This window comes from Arvicola amphibius, chromosome 1 (genome assembly GCF_903992535.2).
Source record: "Arvicola amphibius chromosome 1, mArvAmp1.2, whole genome shotgun sequence".
Classification (NCBI taxonomy): domain Eukaryota; kingdom Metazoa; phylum Chordata; class Mammalia; order Rodentia; family Cricetidae; genus Arvicola; species Arvicola amphibius.
In genome coordinates this window covers 147,922,056-147,946,809 of record NC_052047.1, presented here as the reverse complement: position 1 = coordinate 147,946,809, position 24,754 = coordinate 147,922,056, and the positions used below count along the sequence as shown (strand labels likewise).

General features: G+C 46.0%; 1 protein-coding gene across 1 annotated transcript; it reads left to right on the top strand.

Annotated features, from left to right (window-relative positions):
* The first annotated feature begins 19,725 nt into the window (after positions 1-19,725).
* On the top strand, positions 19,726-24,751 carry Ndufv1 (NADH:ubiquinone oxidoreductase core subunit V1). The gene is made up of 10 exons (XM_038331494.2): positions 19,726-19,935; positions 20,970-21,052; positions 21,125-21,295; positions 22,253-22,436; positions 22,708-22,897; positions 23,417-23,629; positions 23,788-23,954; positions 24,130-24,211; positions 24,342-24,487; positions 24,592-24,751. Exons 1-10 carry the CDS (start codon positions 19,864-19,866, stop codon positions 24,676-24,678), a joined length of 1,395 nt encoding a protein of 464 aa, XP_038187422.1. The 5' UTR covers positions 19,726-19,863; the 3' UTR covers positions 24,679-24,751.
* Positions 24,752-24,754: the final 3 nt, after the last annotated feature.

Below are 24,754 nucleotides of genomic sequence, written 5' to 3'. Positions count from 1 at the left end.
TGGGGCTGGTTCCTCTAGGCTGCAGTGCCTGGCTGTCCTGGAATTGGCTCTGTAGACCAGGCTGGCCTTAAACTCACCTGCCTCTATGTCCTGAATGCTGGGATTAAAGGTGTGCGCCACCACTGCCCAGCACAAGCAAAATTTTTTAAATATTTATTCATTCATTTATTCATTCATTCATTCATTTATTTATTTATTATACAATATTCTGTCTGTGTGTATGCCTGAAGGCCAGAAGAGGGCACCAGACCTCATTGCAGATGGTTGTGAGCCACCATGTGGTTGCTGGAAATTGAACTCAGGACCTTTGGAAGAGCAGGCAATGCTCTTAACTGCTGAGCCATCTCTCCAGCCCACAAGCAAATATTTTTAAATAGTTGTGTTGTGTTGGGGATTTGGAACGAGCCCAAGAAATAAACTGGCATGGCACCAATGAGCAAGAGACAAGCATTCACACTTGAGGCACGTGACACTTTATGAGGAAACGAAGATCTGAGGAAGCTGCACTGAACAGCCATGTAGTGCAGCTGCACAGACCAGCAAACTGCAGAAACAGAACAAAACCCAGGAGCTTGGGAGTGGCAGCTACTACGCTGGGGAAGTGGCTAGAAGATGAGGCTAGTGAGGGAACCTTTGTGCAGATTTCCCTGGGTCTCAGTATTTCCCCTTCACTTAACCTTAGCCAAACCTCAGCCTAAAAATAGCTCTCAGACACCACTCCCACCTCCGTTTCTAAGAGAACTCGCTGCAGTTCAGACCTTGGAGGACCAAGAAAGGAGCATTAGTGTTTGCTGTAGGAAGGACACTTGTTTGTTCCCAGCTGCTCAGCCCAGAAATAATCACATAGAAACTATATTATTTAAAACACTGCTTGGCCAATGACTCTAGCATATTCCTAGCAAGCTCTTCCATATTAAATTAACCCATTTCTATTAATCTGTGTATTGCCACGTGGCAGTGGTTTACCAGCAAGGTTCCATCCAGTGTCTATCTCTGGTGGAGCTACATGGTGTCTCACTGACTCTGCCTTCTTTCTCCCAGCATTCAGTTCAGTTTTCCCTGCCTAGCTCTACTCTTTTGCCCTATCACAGGACAAGACAGTTATTTATTAACCAGTGATATTCCCAGCATACAGAGGGGAATCCCACATCAAGTGTCCTGGCTGAGATGGTACCATGGGGTGGTGGGATTGGTGTGAAATGGCAAGGGCTGGTTCCATGTGTTGGGGACAATTTTTGGAACCATTGATGGTATCAGAGCAAACCTGGATTGTGTTTTGTGAGTCCCAAGACACAGAGCAGCTGGGAGTAGTGCTGGGCATCATTCAGAAGCATGAGGAAACGGGCTAGCAGACTTTCTGTCCTTGATAAGAAGAGTCTACTCTTAGGCAGACAGGCGGTGGTACACACCTTAATTCCAGCACTCAGGAGGCAGAGGCAGGTGGATCTCTGTGAATTCAAGGTCAACCTGGTCTACAGGTGGCCAGGACAGTCAGAGCCACACAGAGAAAACCTATCTTGAAAAACAAAACCAGGGGCTGGAGAAATGGCTCAGCGGTTAAGAGCACTGCCTGCTTTTCCAAAGGTCCTGAGTTCAATTCCCAGCAACCACATGGTGGCTCACAACCATCTGTAATGAGGTCTGGTGCCCTCCTCTGGCCTGTGGGCACACACACTGACAGAATATTGTATACATAATAAATAAATATTTTTTAAAAAAGAAAAACAAAACCAAAAACAACAGGAAAAAAAAGTCTGCTGTGATGTAGGGAGGGCATTGTCTTATGGGAATTCATTTCCTACTTTTGCAATAAGAAGAAAAGAAAAAATAACAAATAAAGCAAGGCTAGCATGGTGTTTCATGACCCAGCTATTTTTCAAAAGTTATTTAGCTCAAAACAGTCAAATGCCAGAGAGGCACATTTAGAAATGGCATCTTAGATCTTTTCATGTATACATATGTAAAGAGATTCATTGTATGATCTGGGTTCCCAGGAGCCTTAACAAAGTGCCATGGGTGCTATGGAATAATCCCCTTGTACACTATAAAGATTTGTCGCTTGAATTAGTTTAATAAAACACTGATTGGCCAATAGCCAGGCAGAAAGTATATGGGGCAACCAAGCTAAGGATGATGGGAAGAAGGGCACAGGAGTCACCATCCAGATGCAGATGGAACAGGAGAAGAATGTGCCATGTTAATAAAGGTACCACCATGTGGCAGAGTGTAAATACGGAATATGGGCTAACGTAAAATGTAAGAGTTAGCTAGTAACAAGCCTGAGCTATTGGACAAGCATTTATAATTAATATAAGCCTCTGTATGACAATCTGGGAAGTGACTGCCAGGATTTGGGAACAGGCAAGTAGAAGACAAACTTCCAATTACACATGAATAAGCTGGAGATCCCTGGAAGCTGGAGGGCGGAGTAATTCCAAACCCTAGAGCAGTGATCCTCTGGATTTCAGACACAGTTGCTCAGGAGAGGCAGTCAGGCATAGTCAGTGCAACACTTCAACCTTTTTGTTCTACTCGATAGGACGCTGTCCATCCACATTGGAGAGGCCTGTCTGTAGCAGGAGTTCCTGCAGAGCTTTGCAGCTGGCCTGATTCTGGAGTCTTAGCACCTGGCTTTGATCTGCCTTTTGTAACTGTTATCTCTTGTGCCATTACCTTCTGTTTAAAGCATGTAAATCTTATCTGAGTGCTTCCCAAAAGGTGCAAAACTTGGTTGTAGAAGATCTGAGAAGTTTTGAAGCTGAGAAGCTTTGGCATTTATCTCCTTTGGGGAACTTCAGATAAGAAATTTTGGTAGACTTGCTAAGGTGAAAATTATATAAAAATAATAAAAAATAATAATAAAATAATAATAAAATAATAATAATAATAGTAATAATAATAATAATAATAATAATAATAATAAACCTTTTGCAAAGCTACAGGTATTCAGGTCACCAGAAGCTGACTCCTCTGTGGCTGCAAAGACTAAAAGCATCCTAGAGTGACTGTTTCTCCCACAGACCTGAGTGAACGGAACACCCACACATATGGCAACTAACGTGGGACTTGAAGAAAAAAGGGATCTAAACACTCTTAACAATGTGCTCTCAAGGTAAGAGGACTCCAGATTTTTGCAGGGTCATGGGGAATTTAAACTCCCATGAAATGGAGCAATGAAATGTGCAGTTTCTAAAATGCTTGTTAAAAGGAAAAGTTAGTAACTGCACAATTATTGCAAATATCAAAAACAAATAGAAAGGTTCTGAGACAAAGAATAAATCAAGAAAAGAGACCCATCTCAGTAGAGAAGAGGGAAGGAAAGGAAATTTAAAAAAGAAATTTCCCAACGGGAAAGGGAGAAATGTTCAAACCAAGAGAAAAGTTTTTCTTGGTTGAGAAGAAAGGAAAATGTTAAATTAAGGTCTAAAGATTAAAGGACCTCATAAACAAAAAATAAAGGAAAGAAAAAAGTTTCTTCCTAGTAGAAATAGAAGAAGACAGGGGTCTCTTTCTGATAAAAGAAAGAAATTAAGGACAGCTGGAACTCAGAGCTCTCTGCACTCGGCCTGCCTGGAGAGAGCTGCAGCATCTGAATTACAAAGAATGGTGAATGGAGCTTCACTGCCTCTGCTTGAGCTAGCATGGCTCCCAGAGCTTAGAATTTTCTTGTTGTTAGTTTGCTTAATTTTGGTTTAAATGTTTTTTCCCTCAGAGCAGGGATAACTAAATATTAAAGGTCCCTTCAGGGCATAAAGTACTAAAGCCAATGCTATTTGAATTTCCAGAGGTATTAGTCATTCATTATGTGGAGGATGTCTTGATTGTCTAATTAATGTTTAAATTAATGTTTAGTTTTCATAGTAAATAAACTAAAAAAAACAAAATTCATGATTTTAAACTAGATTATTGGATATGCTCTTGTCTGTTTATTATTGCTAAGAATTTGGCTCTGTTCTTTTTTTTAAGATTTATTTATTTATTATGTATACAGCATTCCTTCTATGTATACCTTCTATGTATACCTTCTATGTATACACCAGAAGGGGGCACCAGATCTCATTATAGATGGTTGTAATCCATCATGTGGTTGCAGGGAATTGAACTCAGGACCTCTGGAAGAACAGTCAGTGCTCTTAACCACTGAGCCATCTTTCCAGCCCCTTGGCTCTGTTTTTTAAGTTGCTTTCTGCAAATTTTTGGTTAAATTCTATAAAAATGTAATAGCTGAAATAGATCAGGTTTTTAGCCTATTAGCTACTGTGGCTACCAAGGCAAAAGCTCATAAAAATAATCTTTTACTGATAAAGAACCTTCAAAGATTATTTTCCAATAAATAAAATCCAGGTAAATTGTTTATTCCACACTATTAATAATTAGCAAATGTATAGAGCCCAAAGGACAAGAAGGGATATTAAAGCCTTATGTGACTGATATAGCCATGGATTTATGGGGTAGAGATTTATTACAAGCTCAAATTAACATTCCTACAATTTCAAAAAAAGCTCATAAATGATTTTTAAAATGGGATAAGGGGGGAGCTAGAGAGATGGCTTAGTGGTTAAGAGCACTAACTGCTGCTCTTCCAGAGGACCTGGGTTCTATTCCCAGCACCCATATGGCAGCTAACAGCTGTCTCTGACTCCACACACAAGATACACATGCAGGAAAAACACCAATGCAAATAAAATAAAAAAAATTATTTAAAAAATGGGATATGGGGTGGTGGTAGCACACGCCTTTAATCCCAGCACTCAGGAGGCAGAGGCAGGCAGATCTCCGTGAGTTCGAGGCCAGCTTGGTCTGCAAGAGCTAGTTCCAGGGCAGGCTCCAAACCTACAGAGAAACCCTGTCTCACACAAAACAAAACAAAACAAAACAAAAAAAGGGATATGTTCCTGAAAAAGGTATTAGAAAAAAATTATCAAGGAAAATCACAGACTATACAGGTTGTTCAATGGCAAGACAAAATAGAAATTGCCTCTCTAAACTTGGGATAATGGCCACTGCCAATAACCCAACTACTCTGTTCTGAAAACGTCAATTTTAATTGTTTTTAAAATGTTTTTAAAATTAGTTTTTAAATAACAGAGTTTTTTTTAAAAACTAATAAGCCTGTATGGGTGGATCAAAATAGCCCTGACTAAAGAAAAATTACAGGCGCTTAAACAACTAATAAGAGAATAGTTAGATTCTCAGCACATTGAGGAAACTACTAGTCCTTGGCATTCTCCTGTTTGTAATAAACAAGAAATCTGGAAAATGGAGAATGCTAACTTATTTGAGAGTTGTAGTAAGGTAATTCAACCTATGGGATCTTTGCAGCCTGGAAGCCCTTTACCTTCTTTAGTACCTAAAGCTTGGCCTAGTGTTGTTATTGATTTGCAGGATTATTTCTTCACTATCCCTTTACAAGAACAAAACAGAGAACATTTTTCTTTTATAGTGCCTGCTTATAATAATCCCAGCCTGTAAAAAGATATCAATGGAAATAATTCCTCAAGGAATGTGAAACAGTCCAACTTTATGTCAATATTTTGTACATCAACCACCAGAAATGATTTGTAAACAATTTTCTCAATCTGTTATTTACCATTATATGGATGATATTTTGTTGGTAGCTTCTGATACAGGTACCTTAGAAAGAATGTTTAATATAGTACAAAAACTTTACATTGTTGGGGATTACAAATTTCTTCTGAAAAAAAATACAGAAAGGAGATTCTCTTATTATTATTTATTTATTTATTTATTTATTTATTTTGTTTTTTTTTCGAGACAGGGTTTCTCTGCAGCTTTAGAGCCTATCCTGGAGCTAGCTCTTGTAGACCAGGCTGGTCTCGAACTCACAGAGATCCGCCTGCCTCTGCCTCCCGAGATTATTTAGTATTTAAATTAAGTAAATAGAATCCATCCACAAAGCATACCGATTAGAAGAGATCAGTTACACACTTTTAATGATTCTCAATATTTTTGGGTGATATTAACTTGTTACACACTACCATTGGGTTATATACTCAAGAGTTAAGTAATTTGTTTCAAATTTTGCAAATTGACTCATATTTAAACAATTTAAGACAATTAACAGCTGAAACTGAAAAGGAATTGACCCAAGTAGAACAAAAATTACAAAATGCCTATGTGGATTGATTGGATCTCACAACTGAATGTATTTTAGTAATTTTTCCTTCTACCTATTCCCCTACTGGACTCATTATGCAAAGGGAGGGTAATATTTTAGAATGCTCTTTCCTAGTTCACAGAGCAAAAAGCTAAAAACCTATATAGAAAAGGTTTCTGAATTAATTATAAGGGAAGAATAAGACTTCATCAATTGTCAGGAATAGATCCAGTTGAGATTGTAGTACCTTATAGTATGCTAAAACTATGCAGTTGTGGGTGATTAATGATGATTGACAAAGAGCTTGTAGTAATTTCTTAGAAATTAACAACAAATATCTGAAAGTTTGTGACTTCCATTATAAAAAGAACTGAATGGATTCTTCCCAGCATGGTGAAAAAAAGCACCCATTACTGGTGCTTTTACATTTTATGCTGATGCAAATTATCTAGGAATGTCTGGTTATAAAGCAGGAAACATCAAAGTAGTTCAAAGTCCATATGCTTTAGTCAAAACCTCAGAATTATATGCCATTCTAATGGTTTTATTGTAGGGTAAAAAGGGCCAAGAAAAGAACACCTTACCACCAACTAGACCTAAGACCTGGACCCTGAAAAAACACCCTGACCTTGACTTGACCCCAGGACCAGAATCAGGCTGCAGAATTTTACCAATCCCTGAGCAAAGAATCCCACCAACCTCTGAGGTCCCTGAACACAGAATCCCACAAATCCCTGAGCATGAAATCCCACCAATCCCTGAGCTTGCCCCAGAATCAATCTACAAAAGTCCACCAATCCCAAACCACCCTGGAAAGCTACACACACACACACACACACACACACACACACACACACACACACACACTCCTATATAAATTTAGTCTGCGGCTGTTTCTCACCTGAGACAGTCACCTTCCAGGATTCTTCCTTCCCAATAAATCTCTTGAGTGAGGTTTGTTGTGTGGTGTGGCACTTTTGCCAGAGCGGAGCCCAGCTGTAACAATTTTTGCTGGAGCCAGAGCAGAGGAGAGAAGAGCAGAACTGTAAGGCTTTGCTGCCGGAAGCTTTCCCCTGCTGGAGCAGAGTTGTTACCTCTAGGGGCCCTAAGCAGAGCTGTAACACTTCTCCCGAACTGTAACAACCTTGCTGAGGAAACCTTCCCCTGCTGGAGCAGAGCTGTCACACTGGCATTGGGAACCCTCCTATGGAGCAGAGCTGTAAGCTGCTAAACTTACTTGGTGATAGTCCTTGGCTCCAGACTACCAGGATACCTTTCCATCCTAGCTACATTTATTAGACTTTAATGAATCTCTTAATATCGTTACTGATTGTTAATCTGCATAAGGGGTTATATTGCATATAGAAATTGCTGAACTTATTCCTGATAATCCAGAATTAACTTTGCTATCCATGCAACTGCAACAAACAATCCTGGACAGAAATCATGCACTATATATCACACATAATCCATCTCATACTAGATTGCCTGGGCCATTAACAAAAAGAAATTAAGAGATTGATCAATGGCATGTGTACCATTATTTGCTACTGAAGGGGCCTGTCCTGTGACACCTGAATAATTACAGCATCACATGGGAGCTCTGTACCCTTCATACCTGTGTTAATTCTAGTATGTCTTTAAACATAGCCTCTGAAAGTTTATACATTCTTCTTAGAGCAAGGCCAGTCATCTGGATAGCAGTGAAGTTATTGACTCACCCGTGATGATTCTGGTGCAGAAGCTTGCTGACAGAATATTAAGAACACATAAATGCTCAGACTGGTTTTCACTCTGGTTATGGGAATTATTACATTGACAGTACCTGCTACAACGGCTGGATTGGCACTTCATAAAGAAATTCAAACTACTGGGTTCATTAGCGACTGGCAGAAGCATTCTACAGGGTGCCCTTGTTTCTCCCACAGAGCAGCGTGAACGGAACACCCGACACACCACCTGTCTCCTTTTCAGATTCAAACACTACAAAACCACCCTTTTACACCCTTTTACAGTGTCCAGGCATAGGGTCCACGTATATAAGGAGTCAAACTGACAGGTAGGATTGAACATCATAACTGGGCAACCCCACTCTCCACTGCCCTGACTTCTCACCCTTTTGGTTGAAGGATGGAGAAGGAAAAGGGATAAGTGGCGATTGGAGAGGCTGGGCGGTCAGCACAGAGGCCCTGGGTGTGGTCAGAGCAGGGCTGCAGGGCATCTCCCTCAGAGTCCCCAGTGTTGTAGGTGGAAGGAAAAAAAGGCCGCAGGGGCCTCCTTCAAGCAGCCTGAAAGGAGAAAAGTACAGCTCTGAGGAGACTTACCTAGGACCGGAAGCCACTGTTGGTGCAAAGGCAGACCCCACATACAGAAACCCATCCAGACGACAAATTCCCTCTCTCCATCTTTCCAAACAAAAGAAAACCCTCATTGCAATAAAATCAAGTCTTACAGGAATTGTCACTGGAGAGCCTAGAAAGAAGCATTAACGTCCTGGCTGAGGTCTGCCCAGGCGCCATGGAATGGTGTGGCTGCGCATGGAATGGCCATGGCTGAGTGCATAGATAGAGGATGTTTGTGATATCAGAACAATCTTGGATGGTGCATCAAGGTGGGATGCCTGAACGACTTGGCAAATCCCAGGTAGACAGAATAGTTGTAGGTAACATCAGGTATTGCCCAGGAGGGTGGAGAAATGGGCCAGTGGCTGCAGCCCATATTGCCATAGGTAGGCTTTTGGATTCAGGTACGTGAATTAAAACCAAAATTATACCAGGATGGGGAGGTGGCTGGGCAGTAAAGAGCACTGGCTGCTCTCCCAGAGGACTTGTAGTGGTTTACAAATTGCAACTTTAGTTCCAAGGGATCTGATGCCCTCTTCTGGCCCCCACAGGCACCAGACACACAAGTTGTGCGCAGACATACATACGGAGAAAACACCCATGCAAATAAAATTAAAAGTAGAAAAGAAAGAAAGAACCTGACATTCTTATATGCTCTCAAGCTGACAAATGGCAGCTGACACAAGAGCAATCTGTGATGTGGAGGAGGGAGAGTGAGCAGGAGAAAAAAGAGAGACAGTGGAGTCAAACCTCCAGGTCAACATTAGTCATTGTGTAGCGGGGTGGGCAAAAAAGACACTCCTACACCCGAGACATGAGTATGAGAAGAGAATGAGTTTGGGGGTCTAATATAGGGTAGCACATGAGAAATACTGGGAGGAAAAGTTGAGAATGTGCGTGAAATGGAGCAGATGAAGCTGTGGTAACATAAGAAAGGGGAGTGTTGTTTGATGAAGTCCAGAGAGAGGGAGAAAGGCGCAGGCAGGACTGAGCACACAGTTGGGTTCCCAGGGCTGAAGAGCAAGGACACACAGCACCCAGAATAATGAAGTACTGAGAAACAACCAAGACTGACAAGGACAGTCTGGTGGCCTCCAGCCCTCTCAGGAGTGAAGACCCAGCATCTTCGTTTCCTTTCCTGTTGCTGTTACAAAAGCGACTTAAGGAAGGAAGGGTTTATTTCGACTTTACTGTTCAAGGGTACACAGTCTGTCACGTGGGGAAGTCACTGTGGCAGGGGCAAGAGGCAGTTGGTCAGATTGTGTCTGCAGTCACCTGTGATCTCTGCACCAGGGAGGTAGACACAGGAGGATTCCAAGATCAAGGCCAGCCTGAGCTACATAAAGAGACCCTGTCTCAAAATGAATAAAGAAAGAAACAGTAACAGTGAAAAACAATATCCTTGTGACCTTAGACCTGGGGTGTGTCTCTTAAACAAGCCCCAAACAAACGCCCTTACAGTTGAGGATTTCCTCTGCACCAGGCTCATTGTGGTGTATCAGATTATCAGAGACCATTAGCTCAGAGGAAATGCCTGCGCTCTCCCACACAGGAGGCTGACCTCCCACTGAACTGTCAGAATCCTTCCAAGCCATAAAGACCACAAAAACAAAAGCCATTTTCAGCTTCTCACGAAAGTAAAATTTGAAGCAAAGCAATTGAAAGCTTCTAGCACCAATCTGCTTGCCTGGAGTTCACAAGCCAGAGGCTCAAAGGGAAGCCAGGTGTTATGGAACACTCCTAGTATTCACAAGGCTGACTATGGAAGAGGCTGAGGGCTACAAAGAAGGGCCCAATCTCAAACAAATGAGAACAAACAGGGCCAGGGTAAAGGTGCTTGCTGACAAGTCTGCGGCCTGGGTTCAACCCTTAGGACTCATGTGGTAGAAGGAAAGAACCTTCTGCTCTAAGTTGTCCTCTGATCTCCACACATATACCACAGATAGACGATACATAGACTGATAGATAGATAGATAGATAGATAGATAGATAGATAGATAGATAGATAGATAGATACATACATACATACATACATGCACATGCATAGATACATAGAGAGATACATAGATACATAAATGTAATATAAACTAATGAAGAGACTTTGAAGTTTAAACACAGGTTTCAAAATAGGATGGGAAAATCATCATCCTTTCCACTGCTCTAGAACATTCTTTACAATAATCTTCTCTCATGCCTCCACGAGAGTTGTAGAATATTCCAGCCAGCAAAAGAGAGTACAGGCAACAAGTGCTTATTATTAAACAATGAAACTGAAAATAAAAACAACAAAGCCTGGCAACAAATCATTCTAGCATTTTTACCTTTATAAAATAACTTTTAAGAATGACACCAGCAGCTGGAGAGATGGCTCAGTGGTTAAGAACATGGAGTGCTCTTTAATTGGACCCTGGTTCAATTCCCTGTACCCACATGGCAGCTCACAACTGTCTGTAACTTCAATTCCTGGGGTCTGACATCTTCACACAGACATGTAGACAAAACACCAATTCACATAAAATAAAAATAAACAAACATTTAAAAAAAAAAAAGCTGGATAGAGGTGTCACATGCTTTAACCCCAGCACTCGGGAGGCAGAGGCAGCATTCTTTGACCTCAAGACCAGCTTGGTCTAGAGTGAGTTCCAGGACAGCCAGGGCTACACAGAGAAACCCTGTCTCAAAGAATAATAAATAAATAGATGAACGAATGAATGGCAGCGGTGGTGGTGCTTTGAGGAGGCAAAGGCAGCCAGATTTCCGTGAGTTCAAGGTCATCCAGGGATGTGGAATGAGAACCTGTTTCAAGGTGTGTGTGTGGGGGGGAGTAACATCTAAGGGTTGGGTAAGTTGCTCAGTTGAGAGTGCTTGCCCTAGTGTGTGTGAGACTCTGGGTCCCCAGTGCCACGTAAAGTCAGGCATGGTGACGCCTGTTTGCCATCCATTGGTTGGGAGGTGTAAGCAGTAAGAAGTTAGAAGTCACCTTCAGCTACATAGGAATGTGAGGCAGCCTGGGCTACGTGAGAAGGATATCCCCTTCCACCACCAGAGCTCTAGGAGTTGAACTCAGCTCTCAGACTCGGCAGTGGGTACCTCTGCCCAGCGAGCCACCGCACCAGCCCTGTTCTCTTTTTATTTGTTTGCAATAGTGTCATTCTATGGCTCTCAGGCTGAGGAGGGGAAAAAAAAGACTAATAAAGAAGACAGGAGGAGAGGGAGAGGGAGAGGGGGAGGGAGATGGGAGGAGGGGAGGAGGGGAAAATTTGTAATAATAATATTACTAATAAAAATAAATAAATAAAAAAGAAGACAGGAAAGCTGAGGCCGCAGAACATTTAGAAAATTAGGATTTTTGAAAAATAACTGTCTCAGAGGGGGAGGGGTGGCTCAGCAGTTAAGAGCACAGGCTGCTTTTGCAGGGGACCCAGGTTCAATTTCCAACATAGGGACTCAGAACCATATGTAACTCCAGTCCTAAAGGATCTGATGACCTCTTCTGGCCTCCACAGGTACCAGGCACACATATGATGCATAGACATACATACAGGCTAAACACCCACACATTAAAACAAACAAACAAAACACAAAACTGAAATAAGATGAGTCTCTGTCAGGATCACTGCCGACCTGTCTCAGCTGCTCTAGCTGGAAGGCTGGTACCCTTTAGCTTCACGCTGTTATTCAAGATTAACCTGCCCATAGCTAGAGGTATGAGTCGGTGGCAGGGCTGTGCATAGGATCCACCGTGGAGGACCTGGGGCACGGTTCAGTGGTTCAGGGCTTGGAGTCTACCCGGAGTTCCATCTCTAGTACTGAAAAGAGATATCTTGGCCATTCTTGGCTCGTCTTCCCGTACACATTGTACTATCAAATTCTCAGTTCTATGAGAAGTCCTGGCGGGTCATGGGCCAGGGTTTGCAGTGAATGTGTAGGTTTGGAAAGCCACATCTTTGGCTACTAGCCTTGCTCCAGTAACACTCCTGAGTTACTAAAGCACTGACTCCAAGGGTCACGGACCAAATCATGCAAGAAAAAAGCCATGAATACCACCTGGGGCCTCGCGACCTAGTGCAGCAACAGAGGCCCTTCCTCCTTGTTGTAAGATTTTGTTATGGGGAGAAACTGCTTTTCCAAGGTACAGAGTGACCTCAGGAGAAGACGTGGCAGAAGCTGAGCAGTTTCGCCTATGTCTAGCTACAAAGACCCGCAGGCTATTTTCTTTCCTTCAAGTTCAGTGGTTCTCAACCTTCCCAGTGCTGTGACTCTTTAACACAGTTCCTCATACTGTGGGTGACCCCAACCATGAAATTATTTTGTTACTGCTTCATAACTGTAATTTTTGTACTGTTATGAGTTTAATGTAAATATCTGTATTTTCTGATGGTCTTAGGCAACCCCTGTGAAGAGGTCGTTCAAACCCCCTCCAAGGGGTTGTGACCCACAGGTTGAGAACTGCAGATTCATTTAGATGCCATTCTAAAAACTGCATCCTTGGGCTGGAGAGATGGCTCAGTGGTTAAGAGCGCTGCCTGCTCTTCCAAAGGTCCTGAGTTCAATTCCCAGCAACCACATGGTGGCTCACAACCATCTGTAATGGGGTCTGGTACCCTCTTCTGGCCTGCAGGCACACGCACAGACAGAATATTGTATACATAATAAATAAATAAATATTTTAAAAAAACTGCATCCTTTGTTATAGGTTTTCTGTGCCCCAATAATAGGTTTCTCCACTGATACTGTAAGCCAGGTCAGGCCGAACTGAAAAGTGAAAGAATAGGTTTATTTAGCGAAGCAACCCCTGGGTGAGTTCTCTAGTTCCAGAGATTGAGGCAGGACAAGTCACATGTGAACTAAAGCAGTTCATATAGCCTGTGGGCGAGGGGTGAGGACATGTCCTCCACAAACTGGGTTTGTGTCCAGGTAAGGTCAAAAGCTGAGCACTTTAGACGGGGTCTTGGGCTGCAGGCAACTTCAGGGGAAGAGTTACTGACCGGGCTTTTTGGTGGCTTTGCTGGAGATTCTCAGAGAGGGTGGGGTTTGGAGATTGGGGAATGGGGAATGGGCTTTCTGGATCAAGCAGGAGTGAGCTGGAGGTTCCAGCCGAACACGGGTCAATGGTCTCTCATTTCTAACCGTTCCCAAGAAATGTACAGACACCTCCCACATCTGCCACCCCACACAGTCATCAAGGGCCACTGGACAATAAAGAGATTAGAACTTTGTTTCAGGACAAAGAGTGGGCAGGATGCCAGGGACAACTCAGGGCTGGCAGAGGAGACACTGCAGAGAGTTGGCCCTGTCCTGCTGGGTGTCTGAACTCAGGCCGGCTGTAGGGACACAGCAGGAGTGGCTGAACGGTGATGTGACCTATGACCTGTCGCAGTTGAGACCTCAGTGTCTCCATGGGACGGAACTGCAGATGATGTCCCTTGTGACCAGCAGAAGACAGAAGACAAAGAGGGAGGTGAACAGTGCAGGTGCCCAGCCAGGTACAGGCTGACACAGAGCTGGGACCCACGTCCCTCCCCGTTTGCAGGACTCAGCTGCATTCCGTCTGTGTTCTGACTCATAGTATCTAGCTAGGCTGGAAATGAGATATAGTTATAACTTTTGGGAGACAAAGGCAGGCAATCTCTGTGAGTTCGAGGTCAGTCTGGTCGATGTAGTGAGGCCCATCTCAAAAAGACAAACAAACAAACCCAGCTGTGTAGGGAGGCACACTTGCAATTTCAGCACTCAGAATGCAGGAAGGCCGTTCAGGGTCAGCCTGGGCAATATTAAGTCTGAGGTTAGCCCGAGGCACATGAAACCCTTTCCCAAAGCAAAAAACAAACACAAAACTGAAATAAGAGAACAGTTAACAGATCTGTGCATATACTATGTGCCAGTTCCTATTCAAGAACTTTACGGATGAAGACATTTAATGAATGCAATTACACCTCGGGGAATAAAGAGGTCAAAGAACTTGTTCAAAGCCACAGAAGAGCAGAGGATTAAAACTAACCGGCTTCATATTGCTCTCAGCAGGCTCACCCAGAGCTCCCTTAGGTCAACAGTGGTTTACTTGATGGCAAAGTGACGGAGGGAATTAACCACAGATTATGAAAGTTACAAGACCATCTCAGACGCCAGCATCAAACATCCTTCAGGGGAAAGCTGTGCTGCTAGGAGATGATCAAGACCTCTCTACCAAGGGGCAGATGGAGTTCAGTTGCCAGAGGGCCCGCCTGGGCTCAAGCCCTGGGCTCAAGCCCCAGCTCTGATAAAAATCAGCTGTTGGGGCTCGAGTTTGTAAGCCCAGCGATCAGGAGGTAAGGATGGAAGAAAGAAAAGCCCAAAGTCTCCTTTGGTTTTGTAGTGAGTTTGAGGCCAGGCATTAACCCTGTCTCAAAAAAACCAAAAGAGTCAGCAAGCTTCATAGTTACTGGCAGTCACAACAACATCAGATTCAAAAGCATTTGGCTCTTGGATGGTGGGCAAGTCTTAGTCTTTTATGTCAACTGCTAAAATTTTTGGATCATTGAATTCATGAGCTATTGTAAAGTGGGTTTTTTGGGGGTGTGGGGGTGGTTTAAGATAGGGTTTCTCTGTGTAATTCTGGCTGTCCTGGAACTTGTTTTGAAGACTAGGCTGGCCTCGAACTACCTGCCTCTGCCTCCCAAGTGTTGGGATTCAAGGCGTGTGCCATCACTGCCCAGCCTTTTCTTTTGTTTTCTTTTTGAGACAGGGTCTCATGCAATAGTCCAGCCTCAAATTTGCTATGTAGCCAAGGATGATCTTGAACTCCTGAGCCTCTTGCCGCTATCCTCCACCTCTTCAGTACAGAGATAAAAGGTGTGTACAATCAGGGACTGGAGAGATGGTTCAGTGGTTAAGCACACTGACTGTTCTTCCAAAGGTCCTGAGTTCAATTCCCAGCAACCACATCAACCACATGGTGGCTCACAACTACCTGTGATAAGATTTGGTGCCCTCTTCTGGCTTTCAGGGATATGCATGCAGAACACTGTATAGGTAATAAATACATCTGAATCATACTGTATAGATAATAAATACCAATATTACCTGTATAGATAATAAATAAATTTTTAGAAAAAGAAAAGGTATGTACAACCATACCTGGTTTAAAGAGTATACAGCTCCTCCAAAATGTATATTTTGTATATTTATAACAAAAGAAGGCTTTATTTTTATTTTTAATTTTTAAAATATAAAATAAGTTATGGTATTAAATAAACATTTTATGTAACACCACTCTGAGGGTCAAAGTAAAGAGAAGTTCCTGTTACACAGGCCTTCGTCCCCCTGGGCCCAGGCAAAGGGTTACTCTATGTAGTGGATCTTGGTGGATGAAGAAAGCTTCCTGGAAATGGTGACATCCACAGGGTTTCTCAGGAGGAGGAATAGGAAGAAAGGGGCCAAAGGGACTAACAGATCCCTGGTGCGTGCCTGCTGTGCAGACAGGGCAATTGGAGAGAGGACATGGAGTTTTGAATGCTGGAAATAGGAACCTTGAGTTTAGCCCTGATTCAGTGGGGAAACGCAAACAGTTGCTGGCAGAGGGCGGGAGACAAACGTGCCTGGGGTTTATAACATTTCCACTGGCTCCACACTTATAGAAAATGAATTGGAAGCATGATGGGGGTTGTTAGGGAATGTGAAAATTTCCAGGTGGCAGATAAAAGCCACGGCCGTGAGGAAGGGCTGAGAACACGGAAGCCGGGGTGTAAGGCAAGCACAGTGGGCATGAAACATGTGGGACAGAAGCTTCCCTCATGCCTCCTGGTGTGCAGACAGAAGCCAGAAACACAGGTAGCGACACAGGCGGAACAGGCTGAGAAGGAGCGAGCACCCAGATGAGCTTGCTTAGGAGGTGACACTAAGTGGACTTTGAAAAAGACTTTTATTTTTCTAGCCCGACTTGACCTCAGATTCATGGTGATCCTGTTGCTTTAGTCTGCCGAGAGATGGAATTACAGATGTGGGCTACACAGCCAGCTTCTAGACCTCTGTGTCTCTCTCTGCCTCTCTATTTCACACCACACACACACACACACACACACACACACCCCCCTCTCTCTCTCTCTCTCTCTCTCTCTCTCTCTCTCTCTCTCTCTCTCTCTCTCTCTCTCTCTTTCCCTCCTCTCTTTACTGGAGTCAAAAGGCAGAGCCTTGAGCATGGTAGGCAAGCTAAAGGACATCTCCAGCTGCCTTCTTAAAAAACAAAAACAAAAAAAAAAAACACACCCCCTCGATTTGAAACAGGATCTTGCTATGTATCCCTGATTGGCCTGGAATTCACTACATGCACAAGGATAGTTTTGAATGTGTAGTAATCCTCCTGCCTTTGCCTCAGACCTTCTTTACTCGAGGAGCCTGACAAGCAAGAACACTGGCAGCTATACCTTGCTGAGTGGACCACTTGGCATCCTAGCTACTCTGTCTTCTTCTGTAATCAGGTTCATCAGTTAGACTTTGTATGTGGGGGATTAGGGAATAAATAACACATGGTAAACTCTTGATGCTGAGCCTGGCACTAGATGAACATGGGACTTGCCCTTCATGCTCTATTTCCACCACTTCCATGACCATCGTCTCTTGTCTCTGACACCCTGTCGCTTCTCTTTGAGGCGTGAGAAAGAGGGGTTGGGGAATCCTCTGGCTCCATCCTGCTCCTCCTCCTCCTGTCCCCAGAGGATTGGCAGAGTTAAGTCTGAGCCCTGGATTAGCTGTGTGATCCCTACCTCTACTCAGGCTTTTCTTCTCCACCCAGAAGGGACCTAGACAGCTCCGCTAGGCTGTGAAACTTCAGGCAGGATGTGGATGCTCTTGAGTGCAGAGCATTGTGGGAGGGAAAGCCTGGACCGGAGTCCAGCTCTACCAGTCAAGGAGGAAATCCTTCAGAACCTCATTTTCACCCCCATGGAGTTAACACCATCTCGGGCCATTTCCTAGTTTCCTGTCTATTTCAGTGATAAACACCATAACCAAAAACAGTTTGGGGTGGGGTGTTGGTGACATGAGACAGGCAGATCTCTGTGAATTTCCCAGTCTGGTCTACAAGAGCTAATTCCAGGATGGGCCCCCAAACTACAGAGGAAACCCTGTCTCAAAGAAACAAAAACAACAAGCAGTCCATCACTGAGGTCAGAAGAAAGGACAGGAATTGGAAGTAGGATGCTGGAGGCAGAAAAGATGCAAAAGCTATAGAGGCGGAACACTACAACACTACTTGCTGGCTGGCTCGGCTTACTTTTTCTTGCTCTTTTCCTTTCTTTCTTTCTTTCTTTCTTTCTTTCTTTCTTTCTTTCTTTCTTTCTTTCTTATTTCTTCTTTTTGGCTTTTCAAGACAGGGTTTTTCTGTATAGCCTTGGCTGACCAGGCTGGTGTCGAACTTACAAAGAATCTGCCTGCCTCTGTTTCCCAAGTGCTGAGATTTTAAAGGCATGTGTCGGGGCTGGAGAGATAGCTCAGTGGTTAAGAGCATTGACTATTCTTCCAGAGGACCTGAGTTCAATTCCCAGCAACCACATGGTGGCTCAGAACCATCTGTAATGAGATCTGGCGCCCTCTTCTGGCTTGCAGGCATACATGGAGGCAGAATGTTGTATACATTAATAAATAAATAAAACCTTTAAAAAAAAAAAAAAAGGCATGTGTCACCACCACCGGCTGCAAGTACATTTCTAAAGAGAAAGGATGAGGGCAGAGCAGGTCCTTCCTATCCAGAATGGAAGACTTAAACGGGGGGGGGGGGGGAGCCAAAAAGAAATCCAGGTCTGGTGGCATACACATGGGAGGCAGAGGATTTCTGTGAGCTCAAGAGGGTTAGTCTGACCCTACACAGCGAGTGCCAGCCCAGCTAGAACTGTATAGTAAGACCCTGTCCAGTAAAACAGAAGAAAGTGAGGGAGGGAGGAAGAAAGGGAAACTGTTATATCTGGGGCATTCTTGTATAACCAGCATTAGGAAGTCAGAAGATGACAGCAAGGGCCGGGCGGTGGTGGCGCACGCCTTTAATCCCAGCACTCGGGAGGCAGAGGCAGGCGGATCTCTGTGAGTTCGAGGCCAGCCTGGTCTACAAGAGCTAGTTCCAGGACAGGCTCTAAAAAAGCTGCAGAGAAACCCTGTCTCGAAAAAAAAAAAAAAAAAAAAAAAAAAAAAAAGAAAAAAGAAGATGACAGCAAGCTCAAAGCCAGACTACTCCACAAAGTAAATTCTAGGCCTGCCAGGGTTAAATGAGACCCAATCTTAAAAGAAAAACAAATGAAACATTTTTGGTTTTGTTCTTTAAAAGTCACACTGGAACCAGAGTAAGGTCCCAAAAGGCTGAGCAAAACAAGCATTGGTTGATTGAGTGCCCAATACTTTCTGGAATTGAAAAGGACAGAGAAAATAAGGGGACGGAGATAGCAACATTCATGCTCTAATGCCCAGCGAGGCCCAGAAAAGGGTCTTGGAAGAGACAACAGCGGCTTGGGCCATGCTGAAGGGATGGTGGAATCCTTGAGAGCCAATCTGGGGTTGGATTCTGAAGACAGGAGGGATCAGGTTGCAGTGTGGAGCCAAAGCACCAAGGGTGGATACCCTGGAAAGGGAGGGCAAGCAGTGCAGCATCTGTTGGAGCATGTGACACCCAGTGAAGGCCTATAGACACACTGGCATCGAGAAGATCAATGCAAAGAAGCAGGGTCAGCCTTGTGGGGGTGTGTGTGTCACCCGGTTCCCCAGGCAGACAATGTCCAGAAGGAGCGTGTGGGGTGTGTGTGTGTGTGTGTGTGTGTGTGTGTGTGTGTGTGACCCGGTTCTGTAGTCAAGAAGTACTTCCCCGGGCAGACGGATGTCCAAAGGGAGTGTGGTGTGTGTGTGTGTGTGTGTGTGTCACCCGGTTCTGTGGTAAATAAGCACTTCCCCAGGCAGACGGATGTCCAGAGGGAGCGCTTAGTCCAATAGCGACTGGGTACGCGTAATCGACCAGATCAGGTCGATTCGGCTCTAGCACCACTGATTCTCTCCTCAGCGTCCATCTGTGCATACAGCAGGTATCCACTAAACGAAGAGCCTGTAGGGAGTGGAATACTCGGGATCCAGCAGAGGGCGACACCGGAGCCTTGTTTACTTGGGAAAAGAAACTGGTCTCCAAGGAAGGAGGGGCTGGGGCAGGTGGACTACATCTCCCAGAAGGCCCAGCACCAGAGTAAATTTACGGCCCCCGTGTCCACGCCCTCTTGGTAGGCGGGGCCAATGGCAGAGCGTGAAGGCGCGGGGACGGCGCGTGAACGCGTTGCTGGTTGAGAGGCATGTGACGCACTTCCTGTGCGCCCCCACCTGTGCGTTTCTCTCGCGCCTGTCCCGCGCCAGGAGCTGTGAAGGTGACAGCGGGAGGTGACCCGCCTGGGTTCCACGATGCTAGCGGCACGGCAACTTCTCGGCGGGTCGCTTCCCGTGCGGGTATCTGTGCGTTTCAGCAGCGGCACGGTGAGGCCCTTCCTGGTTCAGGCCTGGGTGTGCGCGCAGCGCGCTCCTTCTCTTCGGGCTGCAGCTCAACCTGGATAAAAACGAACGGTCCCGACCCAGGGCTCTCTGGTCCAGCTTCTTTTATTTAGCAATCTCGTCCTAGCGTGAGGGTTTGCGGGGTTTGAGGCATCAAGGTCTGTTATTTCTTTCACGCAGCCTTGCCGGGTATCGGGGTCATTCCCCATTTGCAAATGCAGAAAACAGCTTTGGAGAGGATGGATATATCCTCATCCCCCGCTAGTGTTCTGCTTCCTGTAGTGGCCAGGAAGCGCTTTTGTGGTTTTTGTTTGCGTTAAGAGATAGGAGCTCACTTTATAGTCCAAGCTGTATTTATACTAGTGATGATGCTCTTATCAGCGTCCCGGGGTGCTCTTAGGACCACAGGCATCCACCACAACACCTGAGAAGTACTTTTAAGGAGGCGAGACTGGAAGTCTGGCCACTTTCTACTGTCATGACCCATTCCAGCCCATACATCTCCACTTTATCCCAGGTAGGCCCCACATCCCTTTTGTGTCCCGTCCCCAGTGAGGCATTTCGTTTCCCTCAGTGAACACAGTTTACCTCCTTAGCAGGGATGTCAGACCCCTCCAGACAAATACATGCTGGACTTGGGGAAGCAGTGTTGATCTCGTAGTTGAAGCATGACATGGGCTCAGCAGGGGCCATCTGCTTTTAGCTTTATGACCGTTCCTTTTGCTCAGGGCCTCCGATTCCTCCTTTGTAAAATGGAGGAAAGGATTCCTACCTCAGGATTGCTACCTGGGTGAGTTGAGGTGAGGTGTGGAATGTTTAGCCCGGTAACTTCTAAGCAGGAAGCCCTGAAATAGGTAGCGATGACAGGTAGCTGTGACGCTTGAAAGAGTCTGAAGCCTTCACCCCGTCTGTGGCCCAGCCCCTCCTATTCTGGAGGGTCCAAGAAGCTGAAGCGTCTACCCAACCCCTCGTGGCCACAGAGCTCTGCTGGGCCACCTCCTGACCTTCTGTCTCTCCAGACAGCACCCAAGAAAACCTCATTTGGGTCGCTGAAGGATGAAGACCGGATCTTCACCAACCTGTATGGTCGCCATGACTGGAGGTGAGACAGGACCCTTGGACTGCTGGGTCCCTTAGCAGGCCTCTCCCTTATATCCTTTCCTACTCTTTCCAGGTTGAAAGGTGCCCAGAGTCGGGGTGACTGGTACAAGACAAAAGAGATCCTGCTGAAAGGGCCTGACTGGATCCTCGGTGAGATCAAGACATCTGGCTTACGGGGCCGTGGTGGTGCTGGCTTTCCCACCGGCCTCAAGTGGAGCTTCATGAATAAGCCCTCAGATGGCAGGTTTGCGGGGAGTACCCTGAGATGTGGTTGTAGGACAGGCTGGGCGCTGCTGGAGCACTGGACTTTGGGAGCGATTCTGGGGGACTTAGCAGACTGTAAGCAGTTAGGCAGAACTTAAGAGATCTCCGGATTTCCTCAGCAGGGACTGAAGAGTCTAAAATCCAAACAAGATTTTGATTCAGGCAGGCCTTATTATTGTTGAGCTCTGCGGAATCTAGTCCTTTCGAATCTGAAGTTTCTTTTTTCATGCCTGAATATGATATGTGGGAATAGAAAGATAATGCTGGTTCAGCTTTTGACCTGTAGCTTCAGTTGACACTTAGAGTGCAGATCATAGCGGTGAGTCATGGGCTGTCCAGACAGGACTTTTTTGTATAGCCCTGGCTGTCCTGGCACCTGCTTTGTAGACCAGACTGGCCTCTGACTCAAGAGTACTGGGATAGTCAGTCAGTGCTGGTGCACGCCTTTAATCCCAGCACTCAGGAGGCAGAAACAGGCAGATCTCTGTGAGTTCAAGGCCAGCCTGGTCTACAGAGTGAGTTCCAGGACAGGCTCCAAAGCTGCAGAGAAACCCTGTCTCAAAAAATAAACAAAAAAAAGAAAAGTACCAGGATTAAAGGTGTGGGCCACCACACCCAACCCATTTTTCTTTTCTTTTTTTCTTTTTTTTAAAAGTCAGCTGCTCTACCTCCTGTTGGTCTCTGGGCTGTGGTGGAGGTTGGAGAAGAGTTGTTATGACCAGGAGCTGACTCGGAAGGGAAGGCACAGGGAGAGATGTCTTGTGGACATACCTGGCCAAAGATGGACTGGGCTGTCATTGGAATGAGGCCAAGAACCTCAGCTAGGGCAGAGAGGATCAGCTTTTTTGAGGCTTCTCTGGGTACACAAGGAATGGAGTTTGGTTGAGTGCTGGGTCCTGGTATGTCTGTAGCCTGACTGATGTTCAGGACCCCACAGGCCCAAGTACCTGGTGGTGAATGCTGATGAGGGGGAGCCAGGAACCTGTAAGGACCGAGAGATCATGCGCCATGACCCTCATAAGCTGGTGGAGGGCTGCCTGGTGGGAGGCCGAGCCATGGGCGCCCGGGCTGCCTACATCTACATCCGAGGGGAATTCTACAATGAGGCCTCTAATCTGCAGGTGAGCACATGGGTATTGGCCGACAATGCATGCATCCCTCTCGTGCTCCTTTTCCTGGCACAGCTGTTCTTAGATGGTAGCACTAGTCTCTGGTCCAGCCTGGGGTGGGGTATCCATTTCTGCTTACATCAGCAACAGGGCATGGCCCCATACGTCTTCCTTTGTGCTCCAAAGGTTGATTTAGGTAGTCTTTAAGGATTCCATGGTCCCTGGATTAGAGGCTGACTCTTGGAGTGTGGTGGGGCTGGGGAACTCACACTTTGTCCCACAGGTAGCTATCCGAGAGGCCTATGAAGCAGGTCTGATTGGTAAGAATGCCTGTGGCTCTGACTATGATTTTGACGTGTTTGTGGTGCGCGGGGCTGGGGCCTACATCTGTGGAGAGGAGACAGCACTCATTGAGTCCATTGAGGGCAAGCAGGGAAAGCCACGCCTGAAGCCACCCTTCCCAGCAGACGTGGGTAAGACCTTGTGAGATCCTGGATCTGACCAGGGGCCCCCTGGGTGGTTCTTACGATATTTCTCTGTGCCCTTTGGAGGGGAGGACCGATTGATAGGAGAAGGTATCAGTAACACAGGCTCCACCAGTGCCACCATCAGACACCCATGTCCCCTGCTAGCCGTGGACTGTGTCTCACAGTACCTGCTGTAGGAGCTAGGAGTGTGGTGGTGAGCAGATGAGCTCCCCTGGACTGGAGAGCAGTGTGGGCAAGAGTGCTGAGGAGACAAGAGTGGGAACTGCCACAAGACCAGGGCAGGAAACATCTCACTGCAAGAAACATGTTCCTAGCCAGGCAGTGGTGGCATACGCAGAGGCAGACAGGGATGTCTGAGTTCAAGGCCAACCTGATCTACAGAGCAAGTTCCAAGACAGCTGGGGCTGCACAAAGAAACCCTGTCTTGGAAAAACAAAACAAAACAAAATTGTTCCCTTTCCTGGGAAGCCACCAGTCACCGATCTCTTTTTCATTTTCTTAAAGGGGTATTTGGATGCCCCACAACTGTGGCCAATGTGGAGACAGTGGCTGTGTCCCCAACCATCTGCCGTCGTGGGGGCACCTGGTTTGCTGGCTTTGGCCGAGAACGCAACTCGGGTACCAAACTGTTCAACATCTCTGGCCATGTCAACCACCCCTGCACTGTGGAGGAGGAGATGTCTGTGCCACTGAAGGAGCTGATTGAGAAGCATGCTGGTAAGCCTGGGGACCAGCCAGAAGGGGCAAGGTGCTAGGAGGTGGCACGGGGGAAACTCAGGAGCGGGACTCAGTTCAGGGCTGACATTGGTCCTGTCTTTAAGTCTAGGCGGGTGTGCCAGGCTTACCCATGGTAATTCTTTTGGGAATTGCCACAGGTGGTGTCACCGGCGGCTGGGACAACCTCCTTGCTGTGATTCCTGGTGGCTCATCCACTCCACTGATCCCCAAATCTGTGTGTGAGACAGTGCTTATGGACTTTGATGCACTGGTGCAAGCACAGACAGGCCTGGGCACAGCTGCGGTGATTGTCATGGATCGCTCGGTAATAGCTCCATGCCCCACAATTCTACTGCCAGCCTGGGCATTACTCCCTACCCTACCAATCCTTGCAGCCTGAGATCCCAGTACAGTGGGAGAGTGTAGGCCAGAACACTAGAACCCAGGTTAGAGGTTTTGTGGGAGGCCAAGGTGTCTGCACATTGCTTCTTGTCTCCTAGACAGACATTGTGAAAGCCATCGCTCGTCTCATTGAGTTCTACAAGCATGAGAGCTGTGGCCAGTGTACCCCATGCCGTGAGGGTGAGCTTCCCGGAAAGGCTGGGGTTTGGTTGCTGGGCTGTTCTTAATCTGCCATGAGGCCTGCACCCTTTGAGTGTTGTCCCCCTCCCTGGTGGGAGAGCCTCAGGCCCCTCTTGCTGCTCTGTTGCAGGTGTTGACTGGATGAACAAAGTGATGGCCCGCTTTGTGAAGGGGGATGCCCGGCCAGCTGAGATTGACTCCCTCTGGGAGATCAGCAAGCAGATAGAGGGCCACACCATTTGTGCTCTGGGTGATGGGGCTGCATGGCCAGTACAGGTACACACTGCCCTGCTGTGCCACACTATGGTGGGGGCATTAAGACTCCAGAGCTTTGGGAATTTGGAATTCTGGTTCATGCAGTGCCTCCCTCTCCTTCCCAGGGTCTGATCCGACACTTCCGGCCAGAGCTTGAGGAGCGAATGCAACGGTTTGCTCAGCAGCACCCGGCCCGGCAGGCAGCCTTCTGAGCTGTACCCTGGCCTCCAAATTTCACATCCCTTTGGGAAGCTGGACAATAAACAAGTGCTGCCTGCTCTCCGATCA

What these genes read in the sequence shown, in the direction of transcription:
- Ndufv1 (XM_038331494.2), top strand. Translation starts at nt 19,864, where the DNA reads ATGCTAGCGGCACGGCAACTTCTCGGCGGGTCGCTTCCCGTGCGGGTA. An exon ending in TATGGTCGCCATGACTGGAG is followed by an intron (nt 21,053 to 21,124) that starts GTGAGACAGGAC and finishes TACTCTTTCCAG; the next exon opens with GTTGAAAGGTGCCCAGAGTC. An exon ending in GCTGATTGAGAAGCATGCTG is followed by an intron (nt 23,630 to 23,787) that starts GTAAGCCTGGGG and finishes GAATTGCCACAG; the next exon opens with GTGGTGTCACCGGCGGCTGG.